We start from the raw sequence: 14087 nt of genomic DNA, 5'->3' as shown, positions 1-14087 counted from the left end.
TTCCCTAGTACTGTGATTTCAAAGTTACTCCTTCAGCAAAATTGGAATGTGAGCCTACAAGCACATCACCACGTTTACCATTTGCACGAGCTGTCACCAGCAGAAATACAGCTCAGGCATGTCTACAGAGCCCAATGTTGACAAACACAAGCTCATTTTCCGTGTACATTCACTGGCTTTAAACCGGCTGCATTAGTTCAGTAGCTTGCACACAGCTTATCGACTCAAGCACAGTACTGTGGGAGCACAGCTACACAGCTTCCCAGCCAGACATGGCTTGAGTCCAAGGAGCTTGGAGCACAGGCAAAGAGTGCAGATCTGTCTAAAGCACTCTTACCATGGCAGATGGATGGAGTTACACACAAAGAAAACAGATTGCATTTGCTCCATTTATAGTATGTGCTTGTCATCCAGAAGAAAAGATATACTGAGGTCATCATTAAAAAGAAGATGGTTGCCTACCACTGTCACACAATAAAATACAATAGCTCTTTTCCTATGTATTAAAATCTGAGATTACTGAAAGACACCACCATGTTGTAAATATTGGCCATAAATGTTTTTTACAGCTCACCGTTGCATATTTGTATTCCAGGAAATGCTACATTTATCATTCTGTTTGCAAAGTTGAGCATTCACAGGTTCCTTTTTAAAGTCTGTGTCTTGATCTGTATTGTCTAGATACCAGTTTAGATTACAGAAATCTAATCTTTTAACATCAATGTATTTTTATTGACAAGCTGCACATTCCCATTCCCAAGCTCTTCATAGAGAGCATCTGCTAAAATTCAGACAGCATCAGGGCTGTGGTATGCTCCAGCAGATCACACTCTTGGCTGCCAAAGGACTGCTGTGGGGGTCACCTCTATTGGCAGGCTGGATTCAGTCTCCAGTGCCGAATACTGCTGTTCAGCTGAGTGAAACATACTGTCCAGTCCCACTATCTTACTTGTTCCCTCCCTAAGCCTTGCATGGAAAATTGCAGTTCTCCTCAGTGCCCATGTCTGAAGACTCTAGCCCATTCAGCCACTTTAAAAGAGCAGAAGTGGGAGCAAAGATTTTATCCCCACATCCTGTGATTACACTGGTGAGATGGTGCTTTGTCCCATAGCTGTGCTGGCTTTATATACCACTGGAAGGTACACAAAAAAGATTCTAAAAACAGCATAGGCATCATTCAGTTGAATACATTGCTACAACTTACTTAGCTTCTTTTTGACGTTTTTGTTGCAATAACTTGCAATTATATGCAAAATTCTTTTAAGTAGATTTTATTAGCAGTAGATCCAATTTAACTGGATGCCTTTCCTGAAGTGCATTCTCCCTCCTCCCTCACCTCCCCACTCCCACCCCCAGGTTCTGAATTACAATATTGTAATTTGCACTGTCTGGTTTTTTGAGTATGCTACCACTGTAATTTAGGTGTCTGACATGTCAATATCACTCTTGCACTAAGCAAGACTGTGAATAACACTGTAGCACTATATATTAACTATGCATAACACCTCCTTGACCCCAAATTTCAAAACACTTAAAAAAAAAAAGAAAAAAAAATATTAGAAGTCCACGAGTGACTTACTTTTGCATTCAGAGGGCACACAGACAGTGCACTCCTAAAAAGCTGTTCTTCTGATCTCCACTGACTGCTGCGGAATGCGCAGCGCATAACATTTATCAACAAGATTCCAAATACTGCCACAGCAAGAATTTTCTTAAGGAAAGAGAGGAAAGTTAAAAAACAAATCTTCCAACTGAAGCACTTCATCATCAACTTTACTGATTGTTTTGATGGTACCTTTTTCTTGGCTTGCTTACTCAAGAGACTAAATCCATATGTAAAGAGAATACAATATCCAATACTGGGGAGGTAGATGACTCTCTCTGCAATAACAAATCCCACTCGGAAGAACAGATTACTTGCAGGAAGAAAAGGGATAATAAGAAATCCAAGTCCCAGTGTAAGGATTCTGCAAACAAGAAACAGATTCCCAAATTAACAACAAATCTTAACAAAAGATTTCCTTTTTTTTTAACGAAAGATACCTTTTCTACTTAACAAATAAACTTTATTTAAACACAGTAGAAGGATGTTCACATGGAACAGGGCATTCAAGCACAGACTTCGATAGCTACTAACAAGATCAGATTAAATTTCAGTGAGGTTTTGACATTTCATTCCTTCAGGCACTTTTAAAATTGTTGCTGTAATTTCTAGAAAAGCAATATTCATGCTTCCGGGCCAGAAAATAGCCCCATTACACATTATTTACATAACTCCTATTTAAAATACACAAGCAGAAAAAGTAATGGTAAAAGCTACCTGTCTATTTTTGGAACTAGTAAGACAGTATGGAAAAAAACATACATCACTATTTAAAAAGAAACCTAGGTGCGCATCCAATTGAGAGAGCATTTTCTTTCCTAACAAACACATCAATAGTAGAAACCATTGTGGTTAACCACTGGAAAGTTAGCAATCTATGGTCTTTCTACAGTCAGCAGAGACACACACTTTTTGAGGGCAGTTTGTCTTCCTTGTTTTAGGTAACGAAGTTAGCACAGCAGGTAACTCTTTATGGACTATAGAGAGCTCTGACAAATGAGACTAAGTACCTCACTTTTACAGACCTGACATAAGGGAATAAGAACTTCAGGTCCGGGTCAGGTATTTCTTACAAAGGCCACAGGCATGATAATTTTCTATTCTAATTTATTACAAGCAAATCTCTGCACTGTAATGTAGATGTGCCCTCTTGCTCCTTTCTCATCCTCAAGCATCCTAGGCCTTCACTATACTTTTTGTCTTTACTTTTTCCGACAAACTGTTTAGCAATATAGGCTTTATGAGTACGTTTTTACTAGCAACTATGACACCACTTTCAGCAAGAATTCCAACCCTCTCCAAAATGATTCATTTGTGCAAATAACTATGGGAATGGCAGAAAGGCAGGCAGGTGGGCTGTTAACATTTGAGGGGATGAGAGGGAATAGATGAAATTACAGAATACCACAGAAAAGAAAAAGAAAAAAAATATGCATTCTGAACAATAGAATGACTTATGTTGGTGATAAAAGGAAGACTGTGGAAAATGTGGGTCCTCTCTGGAAGAAAATGGAAAACCTGGTTACCCAGGACACGGAGGAGGCTGAGGTACAACAACTTTTCTGCCTTGGTCATCACCAGCAAGTGCTCCGGTGACACTACTCAAGTTACAGAAGGTAAAGGCAGGGACTGGGAGAATGAAGAACTGCCTGCTGTAGGAAAAGATCAGGTTTGAGAACATCCAAGGAACCTGAAGGTGCACAAGTCCATGGGATAAGATGCATCTGCAGATCCTGAGGGAACTGTTGGATGAAGCTGCTAAGGTGGTGCTAAGCCCCTAGCCCCATCACATTTGAGGAGTCATGATGGTCTGGTGAAGTTCCCACTGACTAGAAAAGGGGAAATGTAATCCTCATTTTTTTAAAAAAGGAAAAAGGTAGAGACAGGAAACTACAGGTCAATAGATCACCTCTGTGCCTGGCAAGATCATGGAGCAGATCCTCCTGGAAACTATGCTAAGGCACATGGAAAATAAGGAGGTGATAGGTGAAAGCCAGTCTGGTTTCACTAAGGACAAATTGTGCCTGACAAATTTTGTGGCCTTCTACAATGGGGTTACAGCATTGGTGGATAAGGGAAGAGCAACTGGTGTCATCTACCTGGACTCTTGCACAGCATTTGACACTGTTCCGCATGGCATCCTGTAGCACTAAACCTGAATTATATGGGAAAACTGTGGTTTAAACAGGTTTTAAAATGGCCTTTACCTTTTTGCAGAGTCATTGCCCCTTCTTCCCAACACCCCCCAGGGTAATGTTATCTCAGGAATGTCCTGGGAAGGTGTCCTGAGGTGTTTCCCATTGGCCTTTGTTAACCCCTTCCTGTGATTGGGTATTCCTGTAAGCCCCTTGAGACTTCTAATTGGTTACTCTGTCAATCCTCCTAAACCCTACAAATGTAGCATCCCCAACAATAAACGCTCTCTTGCCTCCTCTCCACGCCCGGTGTCCTGTCTCCCTGCCGGCCATGGGGCCACGTGCGGGGGGGGAGGGGGGAGCACCTCTCCCCTCCAGGCTCAGGGTCAGAAGAGACCCCTGAAGAAACCCCTGGAGTTCCCTTTCCCCTTCCTTCAAGGCGTTGGAATGGTTCTTCAGATGGAAATGGAACTAGAACTGGGCCGCCCCACGCCATGGGTGGGGAAAGGGATCCAGAGCATCCTTGTCTCTAAATTGGAGAGACACGGATTTGATGTATGGACCACTTGGTGAACAAGGAATTGGATGGATGGTCGGACTCAAAGAGTTGCAGTCAATGGCTCAATATCCAAGTGAAGCCAGGGACAAGTAGAGTTCCTCAGGGGTTGGTATTTTTATCAATGCTGTTTAACATCTTTGTTGGTGACATGGACAGCGGGATCAAGTGCACCCTTCAGCAAGTTTGCAGGTGACACCAAGCTGTGTGTGCAGGACACACTGGAGGGAACGGATGCTATCCAGAGGGACCTTGACAAGTAGGCTAGTCCAAACCTCATGAAGTTCATGAAGTCCAAGTGCAAGGTCCTGCACCTTGATCAGGGCAATCCCAAGCACAAAGACAGGCTGGAGAGAAAATGGATTGAGAGTAGTCCTGAGAAGAACAACTTTGGGGTGTTGGTTGATGAGAGGCTGAAGACAACCCAGCAATGTGTACTTGCAGCCTACAAGCCAATCATATTCTGGTCTGTATCAAAAGCAGCGGGACCAGCTGGTTCAGAGAGGTGATTCTGCCCCTCTACTCGCTCTTGTGAGACCCCACATGGAGTGCTGCATCCAGCTCTGGGGTCCCCCAGATAAGGAGGACGTGGACCTGTTAAGAGTGAATACAGAAGAGAGCCATGGAGATGATCAGAGGCTAGAGCACCTCTCCTATGAGGACAAGCTGAGAGAGTTGGAGTTGTTTATCCTGGAGAAGAGAAGGTTCCAGGGAGACCTTCTAGCAGCCTTTCAGTATCTAACAGGGGCTAAAAGAGAGCTGGAGAGGGACTTTTCAAAAGGACATGTAGTGTTAGGACAAGGGCTGATGGCTTTAAGCTGGAAGAGAGTAGGTTTAGATTAGATCTAAGGAAGTTCTTCACTGTGAGGGCGATGGGGCACCAGAACAGGTTGCCCAGAGAGGTTGTGGATGCCCCATCCCTGAAAGCGTTCAATGCCAGGATGGATGGGGCTTTGAGAAGCCTGACCTCATGGAAAGTGTCCCTGCCCATGGCTATCTAATCTTTAAGGTCCCTTGCAACTCAAACCATTCTATGACTGAGAAGTTGAAAACTTTGAAGAACTGAAAGGTGCATCTCCTCTCTCATTATTAGGAGAAGATTAAAGGAAATGATGACTTGTAAGGGCAATGACATACATAATTTCCTACTGTGTTTTGAGCACATATTACTTTTTACCACCTACAGTGTTAAGGATCTCAAAATACCATTTATGGAGAAAAAATAGAGCAGCCATCCATGCCTCCTCCTCCAACTCTGTTTCCCACTAGTCGGTATACAGTGATGGGCCCAAATTGGGATAAAACTGTAATGACAGCTATAAATATTTATTTGAACTGCATTTGCTAGACACTGGTTCCACTGAATTGTTAAAATTATCACTAGTGGATTTAACAAAATAATACTGTACTCAAGTTGGCCAGGCATTTAAAATTCATCACTGTCTCTTACCTTCTCTTATGGCTGTCTTCTGAGCACAGAGCTTGGCATATCAGACCAATTAGGCAGAACCAAAGTGCTGCTAGTGCAATTATCCTCCAGTCGCTGACGGATTTAATGAGGGGTATGCAGCCCATTGACCAATCAAAACATAGCCACCAGGGACACAACAGCAACCATGCATTCAGCGAATAGTAGTAATTATAGTTTATAGCCTGTCAGTCAAAAAGAAAACAAACATTTACTTGGTACTAAACTTGGGGGGGAAGGGCAACTTTAGTCCTTCTCTATTCTCTCATTTCCCTTTTCAGAAAACATATCTTATACAATAAAGAGGCCATAAATACTGTTACACTACAACTATTTACATATAGATTTCCTTTACAGCTGTGAAATTATTTTTTTTTAAACATAGCTAGGTGGCTCTCTTGTTCAGACCAGGGAAATGCAATTCTGTGCTGCCCAGCCAATACCCACGTGGAATCGCCTACAGGAGAAAACGTCAAAAAAGACATCACCCACTGTCTTCACCCTTCATTCTCCATCTTCAGAAAGAGCCTTAATGCCATCACAGGTATATAGCCAAGACATACTCTAAATACATCAGACTAGAACTTAATGCTATTTTCTTCAATTGCGAAAGAATGGATGAAAACTTAAGCACAATACGTGGAAAAGGGATGAAAATCAGCAAAACCTAACTTCTTGCATGCATAGCAAAAGTAGTGAGTAAATGGAAAAGCATATCAATGTGTACAGTGCATGCTACATTGAATGCAAAGAATATGAAAGGTATACTAAAAAATTGCAGAAAAGTATATTAAAAAAATTGCAGGAAATCATCACAGGAGCACAAGTGAAGGTGACTTATCACACATCTTGAAACTTAAAGATTGCCTACTTTATTGTTTTTTTGAAGAACAGAAAACTCAATTTGATGACAAAGACAAATGTTCTGAGCTGGCCAGAAAAAAAGCAACTTCATAACTTACTCTCACAAACAGACTGTCTGCAAATGAAGCTGGGTTGTCTACTTCAGTGAAAGCCGGTGGCCCTGTGCCCATAATCCTCCAGCGTATATAAAGTATACTGGCCCCTCCAGACATCAGGAGAGTTATCCTGAAAAGCAGCCCCCTCCTTAACTGCCCAGCATTCTATATGAAAGAAAGAAAAAAACCACCTCATATAGAAACATTATTTGTTCTCTTACCCACTACATTCACATCCTTTTTAACTCTGTCTCAGAAAGAAGATGCCATCCCTGTGCATTTTTGCTATTACAGTTGACATTTTTATTGCAAAATATTTTTTGCAAACATTTTAATTTCCTTCCCAATCAAGAAAAAAACCTCTCTGTTCAAGAAGTCTCTCCTCTACAAATCCTCAGTAAGTCTATAGCTAATGTAATTTTATGTGGCAATTTCTGAGAGGGAATTTGTGCAGAATACAGCCTTTACTATACAGCCTATTAAATTCATCTATCTTTTCTTTCTCAAATGGAGAGTGGTTACTTTGTGAACTTTGTTTTAAATAGCTATATCCAGTTGACTGCTTGTCACAGAAAGTTTTTCTCCACTTAGGTTTCTTCAGAGGCAAAATGCACACACCAAGAAAACTGCATAGTTAAAAACTGGGAGGAATTAGAAACTGAATTAAAATTTTCACAACCAAAACCAATTAAAAGCTAATGCCAGACGGGTGCTCAAATCATTTAGTTCAAGGTAAAATTACCCAAAATCAAACAAGAAAATTGTATTTGATCTACATTACATTAACTCAGTTGATTTAGATCACATTTTGTAATACACGCTTTAGGATCTAAAGAAGGCAATTCACGCTAAACATAGAGAAGTGATTGCATAGAAGTGAAATTTGACAGACTTTTACATTTTTTCCTCCGTGAAGTATAACACACAAAATTTTTGTAAATGGAATGAAAACCACTGTATACTGTACAGGTTCTTCAAGCTTCACCAGTAGAGACTGGAAAGAGAATCATAAGTAAGTATAATGATATCCCATCACAGCTGTAAGATGCAAATCCAAGCTTCCAACATCCTACCTAGGGACTGCCCCAACTCAGGTGCAGGACTTTGCACTTGGCCTTCTTGAACTTCATGAGGTTCACATAAGCCCACCCCTCTTCATGCTTACCAAGGTCCCTCTGGATGGCATCACTTCCCTCAACTGCAGCACTGAGCTTGGTGTAATCTGTAAATGTGCTGAGAGTGCATTCAGTTCCACTATCTATGTCACTGATGAAGATATTAAATAAAATTGGTCTCCATATGGACCCTTGAGGACACCATGCATTATGGTTTCCACTAGACATTGACTGTAATTCTTTGGATGTGGCCATGCAGCCTATTCTTTATCCATCTGACAGTGCATCAGTCAAACCCATATCTCTCCATTTTGTCAACAAAAATGTTATGAGGGACCATATCCAAGGCCTTGCAGAAATCCAGGTAGATGACATCAGCAGCTCTTCTCTTGTACACTGATGAAGTCACTCCATTGCAGAAGACCACCAGATTAATCAAGCACAATCTGTCCTTGGCGAAGCTGTGTTGGCTCTCTCTAATCACCTCCCGGTCGTTTATATGTTTTGACTTAACTTCCAGGAGGATCTATTCCATGATCTTAACTGGCACTGATGAGAGGCTGAATCTCATTATACAGCAAAACTCTCCAGCATTCCTATTTGCTGCCTGAAATACTCCTGTACCCCTCACTTAGCCCTTCTTGGTCAAGTCTACTTTTTCAGTTTTAGAGATTCTACTTTCCCTGATTTCCCCCTGAAACTCCTCATTTTACTCCTTGCAAAGGAATTTAAAAGTGCCATAGCCATTGTGCCACTTAGAATCAAGAGTGAGACTCCTCTGCAGTGAAACCACTGATTGAAGTGAAGGATATTAAAGCATATTCCTTTGCCTTGTTGAATCTTGGAGAGGAAAGGCAAATGACTTAGCTGTTCAACAGTAGTGATATTTTAGTAAGCTGTTGGTCTATTTGGCTGTTATCAATCATTCATCTGAGGCTGATTGTTTCTGTTATTTACTTGTCAATGCAAATACTAGGTGCCAGATTCCACTTGAGACAATACTAGATAAAGCAGTATCAACAAAGGTCAGAAAATCAATCCTTAGCAACTATCGGTCCTTACATATTTTTTTATTTTTCAACTCCAAAGCTACTATGAACCACTTCCAGTTTGGTAATTTTTATTCTGAAAGAAACCCAGTGTAACGCTTTAGTGAAATTAGCAAAGTGAAACATAATATTTTTTACTCTATTTTTTCAAATGTTCAGCTATCTCATAGAGATAGTTAAATCTCATTGAGAATCTGAATACATCTCTCCCTCTCTTTACTCTGATCAATGTTAAAGTACCATTTGAGGTGTGTTGCTACTGACCCTGGAAAACTTGTTGCATCAAGCAGTCACCTCTTTCATACCACATTTTTAACATACTGTTGAGAAAATTGTGGAACGGATTTCACTATCCAATGCAATTCTAACAATACCCCATTACTACTCACATTGCTGCAAAGATGTCATAGCACATTGCCTTACAAAACTGACTGACAATACCTTTTTTGGTGTTCACTTTTTTTTTTTTAAAATCTCAACAACAAACTGTGAGAAGCTGGCTCTTTGTCTTTTAGGACATGACTGTCTGAATGGTCAGAATGAACAAAACCTCTAAGGACTCACCTCCAACGACTTGTCCTTATGTAGTAACTTTTGAATAAGCTCCAAAAGATTTATCTTGTTAATCACTAGTGCATCAAACACTGCATTCAAACCCTAAGCAATCAAGAGAAAAATAAGAGCATAAGATGAACCACAAACATTTTATTTTAAATACATCTTAAATTGCACTTCTACCATGAGTTACTGTACATCTTAATTCTGATTCCAAACAAGTAGAGAAATACATTGGCAGTAATGAAGGCAGAATGATAAATTGGGAACTTGGGCTCAGATGAGTAGAATAATATTTTACTGTAATGGGAATTCTCTTGACACATGGAATAACCCTTCAGGGAATACCATGTACCAGCAAGCTAGATAACATATGCATGGTCACAACATTATTTTGCTCTTCATCTTCTTTCCCAAATGTTCTGCAGCGTAAATGCTGCAGTCAAAAGATAAGGCTTCTGTCAGCAAGGTAGAGTTTCTTAAGCCTTCAACTTATTTTTTTGTGTATTGTTGTGCAGCATGGTATGTTTTGACTGTTGGGTTTCAGAAATACTGTTTTCAAAGGGTACACACAAAGGCTTGGAAAGATTTAACAGAGGTATCAGGCTTGCTTTTCCTGCAATAACACCAATATACACAGTGCAAAGAAAAGGCTCCAAGTTCTATGTGATATCAGCCACTACACATAAAACTGGAGCATATTCAGTGCTTTGCAGGACTACACTTACAAATACTACCCCCACAAAACGTGTCCAGGAATAATTCTGTCAAGGTTAGCAGCAAAATCAAACTAGCATTTTCCCTTCAATGTTTCAGCAATCAGCAACTGTGATTATTTTTGAGTATTTAGCCTATATTCTAACAATTTCAGGAATTACTTCACTGTTCTAAAGACTAAGTGGAAAAAAGACAGGAAAAATAGTTCCAGGCAAATCAAAGAGCTAGTACACTGGGAGGCCACAAGTCTCTCTAACAGTCAGAGGGATGGGACAGAAGACAGGTTAGAGTGTGGCTTGGTTCCATGTAGAAAGGCCACCTGGCAGTTAAAAGGCTTTTCACTCACTCACATGGAGATAGGAAGGCAAGAATTCTGCTGAAAAATAGATTCAGTCTCCAGGTAATCTTTGTAATGTGCAATTTACCCCTTTATCCCTCTGACCTGTGCCCATTAGTACAATAAATATAATCATCTTAGCAATGCAACAGCAAACAAATAAAAAACCCAAATCCAGAAACAATTCTGTGTCTGCTAGCTCAAATAATTACTTCATACCATTAAAGGAAATAATTATATCATATTTTTAAGAACATTCCTTATATTTTCCTTACAGACACCTTGGAAGAATACATCACCTTACAAACATTTATCCAAAAATAATGTCCCAAAGCAAGAAGTTTTCTGTAATTTCTTCTCCCTTTTTTTTAGCAAGGACAAGAAGATCCTTGCTGCAAAGAATTTTCTGATTCTGTTGCTTGTCTATGTCAGCTAAAGCTATAAATTGGACTTATTTGTAAAGATATATGGCTATATATCTAAAAGGTAAAAATCAAAGATACAGCATTTCAGGTGGCTGGTTTGGTCACTCAAAACAGAATGTCTTCATTGAAGTTATAAAAAGCCAGAGCACAATGAACATGGACAGTATCTGTTTGCACAGACAGATCCTTAGATAAGGGGCAGAAGGAAGAGATTTGGTATCAGAAGTGCATGAACAATGGTCCTAATTCTAATTACACTGTTTGCAAAAGCAAGTGGGTAGACCTTCTAAAAATGCTCTTATCCAGTTATATCTATCTTTGTCCAAAAGCCTTCAAGTTTGTAGGCCTGCTATCTCGGCAATTACATTCAAAACCAAGGCCAACGAAAGTGACATGCATTGAAACTAATACTGTAAAATTTTTAAACTTTGCAAAAAATTAACAGATATATGCAACCTGCTTACAAAAGATAAAATGAAAAAATGAACAGATTGGCAGGGACACAGTCATGACAGATCTACTAGAATCCTGCTTTTTGTCAACATTATTTAGTTTTCTGAACAGAACAAAAACGTGTGCACGCCATTAGCTGTGGAGAAGATTAATCTTTGTAGGCTTTACAACTGCATCTGACAGATCTTGAGGTCAAAATTCAGTCAATAAGACAATTCTTACCAGTATTGTAATTCCTTGTTCTTTGCACAGCATGGCTATTGCACCTAGGATAACACTCACCAGCACCCAGAGTATAGAAAATGTATGTCCTTCTTTATCTGTCAAAATAAAGCATGCCATAACTTTAGGTTTACACATTTCAAGGTAAAGTTAGAAATCTAAATTAAAATTAGAATTAAAAAAAATAAACAGCATTTAATCTCACAATCTTTTCTACCACTCAAGATATGGATACAGAGACTTAAAAAGCATAGGCCACTTCTTGCAATATGCTGGCATTTGTTATTGCAGTCATTTTCTGTTCTCAGAGACATTAGAAATTTCCCCATTTGCAAGATGTTTTAGCCAGATAATTAAAATGGCAGAAGCTTCACATAGTTTCCACAATTCATCACCTGCAAAGGTTAATGCCCAAGATTTAGAAACATTTATCATCCTTAGCTAGAGCTCTGTCATTACTGGCCACTCTCTTCCACGTTACCATATGAACAAGAAATTCTTTCTTTTTTAATGGTTACTCATGAAGCATCACAAAAAAAACCTGTTTTAACTGCAGTCTAACCTACAAAGGCACAATGAGCTGCTTCTCCAGGGTTACTGTATTTAGCAAGTACCTCAGGTACTTTCATTATCACTGCAATAGAACGCCATGGAGCTCAAAAATTTCAGCATCTGAGCAGAAGCAGTTAGTTCTCACACTCAGCAAGCAGTTTTACAGCAGGGTGAGGAACTCTGGGGTTAAGAGATCAAGAATAACTACAGCTTCTACTAAAAAAAAAAAGTCTTTAAAGACTGTATCATGTAGCTGATTTTGCGTACTACAAGCAGGCATATTTGAGACAAATATAGCAATAAACCCTTCTTCAGCCAAGGTCCACACAGTACATGGGTACTTCACATAAAAACATATCTGTCACAACCTCTGCTCTGCAGGCACAAGCAACAGAGGGAAGCACTCTGCTCATTCAGAGGCAGTTTCTTGATTCAAGTAACATGGGCTCTACAGGCATCACAAGAATCAATCTTTGACTTGGCATGTCAAAAAACAAAGTTGAACTCTACATTCATTGACTGAATCCCTTTCCTACTTTCCTTGATCTCTAGAGCAATTCTTCTCTACTGGTAATGCGGGTTTGACCCTCAGTGCTTAAAGAGAACTGCAATAATGGTCTCTGGAAAGGGCAATTGGCAAGATTAAGATTAATTTCACCAGAAGTAGGCACCTACACCTAAGACAGTACACTAAGCTTCCTTTCTAACTGGTCAAGAGAAGAGGACACCTTTAGGGATTAAGTTACTTAATTAAATTCAGTTGAACAGCTTCCAGAGAAATAACTCTCTCTATTCACTGATTATACAGGGAAACTGCTATACTAACTAGCTCAAATGTTCTTGTGTCAGATACAAACCATAACCACAAGTGTGAAAAGGACATTGGCCTTCTCTTTCATTTTGAAGCAGGCTTCTTCTTTTGTGGCAGAAAACAGAAATTTTCATAAAAATATGTAGAAGAACAGGTTTTGAGGTTACTTGTAACACTCCTTTCTTAAGACTTAAAGCTTCAATAGAGCAAATATTAAGATGTTTGAGATTCATCATTGCAATACATAGTGGGCATTTGATCCTTCTCCCTCCACTCCAAATTATGTACCCAGAGGTGAGGTAAAACTTAACAACAGAGGTGTAGATGTTATACAGTTAAAAGAAAGCTGCCTTTTAGGAAAGATCCATACACTTCTGAATAATTATCAAAACAAAACACGGAAATACAAAATACATAATGACTAAACTAAAGAAACATTGGAACTAGAAAAAAATAAAATGCAATGGGGAAACTCCAGCTCGTGTTATACAGAAGAACAACTGAGCGTTGCAACTCATGGAGGAAAAAGCTTTAACATTTGTTCTATGAGTATTGCTTGAGTATTGCTAAGACAAAAAGAAACCTGTCCTAAATACATCCCTTGAAGGAGCTCTTCAATTCTTCAGACTCTGCAATACGACAGACTGTTCAGCCAGTTCTTGAAAACCAGTTTTGGGGTTTTTTTCTCTTTTGTTTTTTAACGTAGAAATAAACTAGCAAAGAGAATGCAAGGATGGAAGGCAAAGTAACTGACAATGTTCACAAAATGACAATCAGTCATCCTTAGTAAGCGTAAAAGGGAAAATAGTGAAGACAGCCAATGGACTTCACTGTATTCATGGAAGCAGACTTTTTTCTGCTGAGAGATTTCTTCTTCTCAGAATCAAATTCTGGTGGAAAGGAGTCAGGACAACTAAGTACTTCTCACAGAAGCAGTATTCAGTACACAAATACACACTGTCTTAACACGGAAGATGGTGGGAAGTATATATAGTAAGAGACCAGCTGGCAATTCACGAAGGCTTTGATGATTCAAAATGCAGGAGTAACAGGAAAAAGAGAACTAGGTCAAATCATCAAGGACAAGTGTAACAGCAGAACATTTATACAGCAACACAAACTCAGAAAGG

At 39.5% G+C, this 14087-nt stretch overlaps 1 protein-coding gene across 5 annotated transcripts in view; it reads right to left on the bottom strand.

Moving 5' to 3' along the window:
- Positions 1-14087, bottom strand: part of TMTC4 (transmembrane and tetratricopeptide repeat containing 4) — a 59066-nt gene that overhangs the window by 22888 nt on the left and 22091 nt on the right. For 4 of the 5 annotated variants that reach the window (XM_027644632.1, XM_027644599.1, XM_027644617.1 and 1 more), the window contains exons 6-11: positions 11595-11692; positions 9450-9542; positions 6725-6886; positions 5745-5947; positions 1796-1967; positions 1580-1711 (exon numbers count right to left, since the gene is read on the bottom strand). In XM_027644632.1, coding sequence (XP_027500433.1) covers positions 1580-1711; positions 1796-1967; positions 5745-5947; positions 6725-6886; positions 9450-9542; positions 11595-11692 — 860 coding nt within the window. The remainder of the gene's footprint in view (positions 1-1579; positions 1712-1795; positions 1968-5744; positions 5948-6724; positions 6887-9449; positions 9543-11594; positions 11693-14087) is intronic. The other variant, XM_027644609.1, reaches the window with a different exon arrangement.

This window comes from Corapipo altera, unplaced genomic scaffold (genome assembly GCF_003945725.1).
Source record: "Corapipo altera isolate COAL_440 unplaced genomic scaffold, ASM394572v1 0, whole genome shotgun sequence".
Classification (NCBI taxonomy): Eukaryota; Metazoa; Chordata; class Aves; order Passeriformes; family Pipridae; genus Corapipo; species Corapipo altera.
The sequence above is the reverse complement of the archived record's forward strand: the minus strand, read 5'-3'. Positions and strand labels throughout refer to the sequence as shown.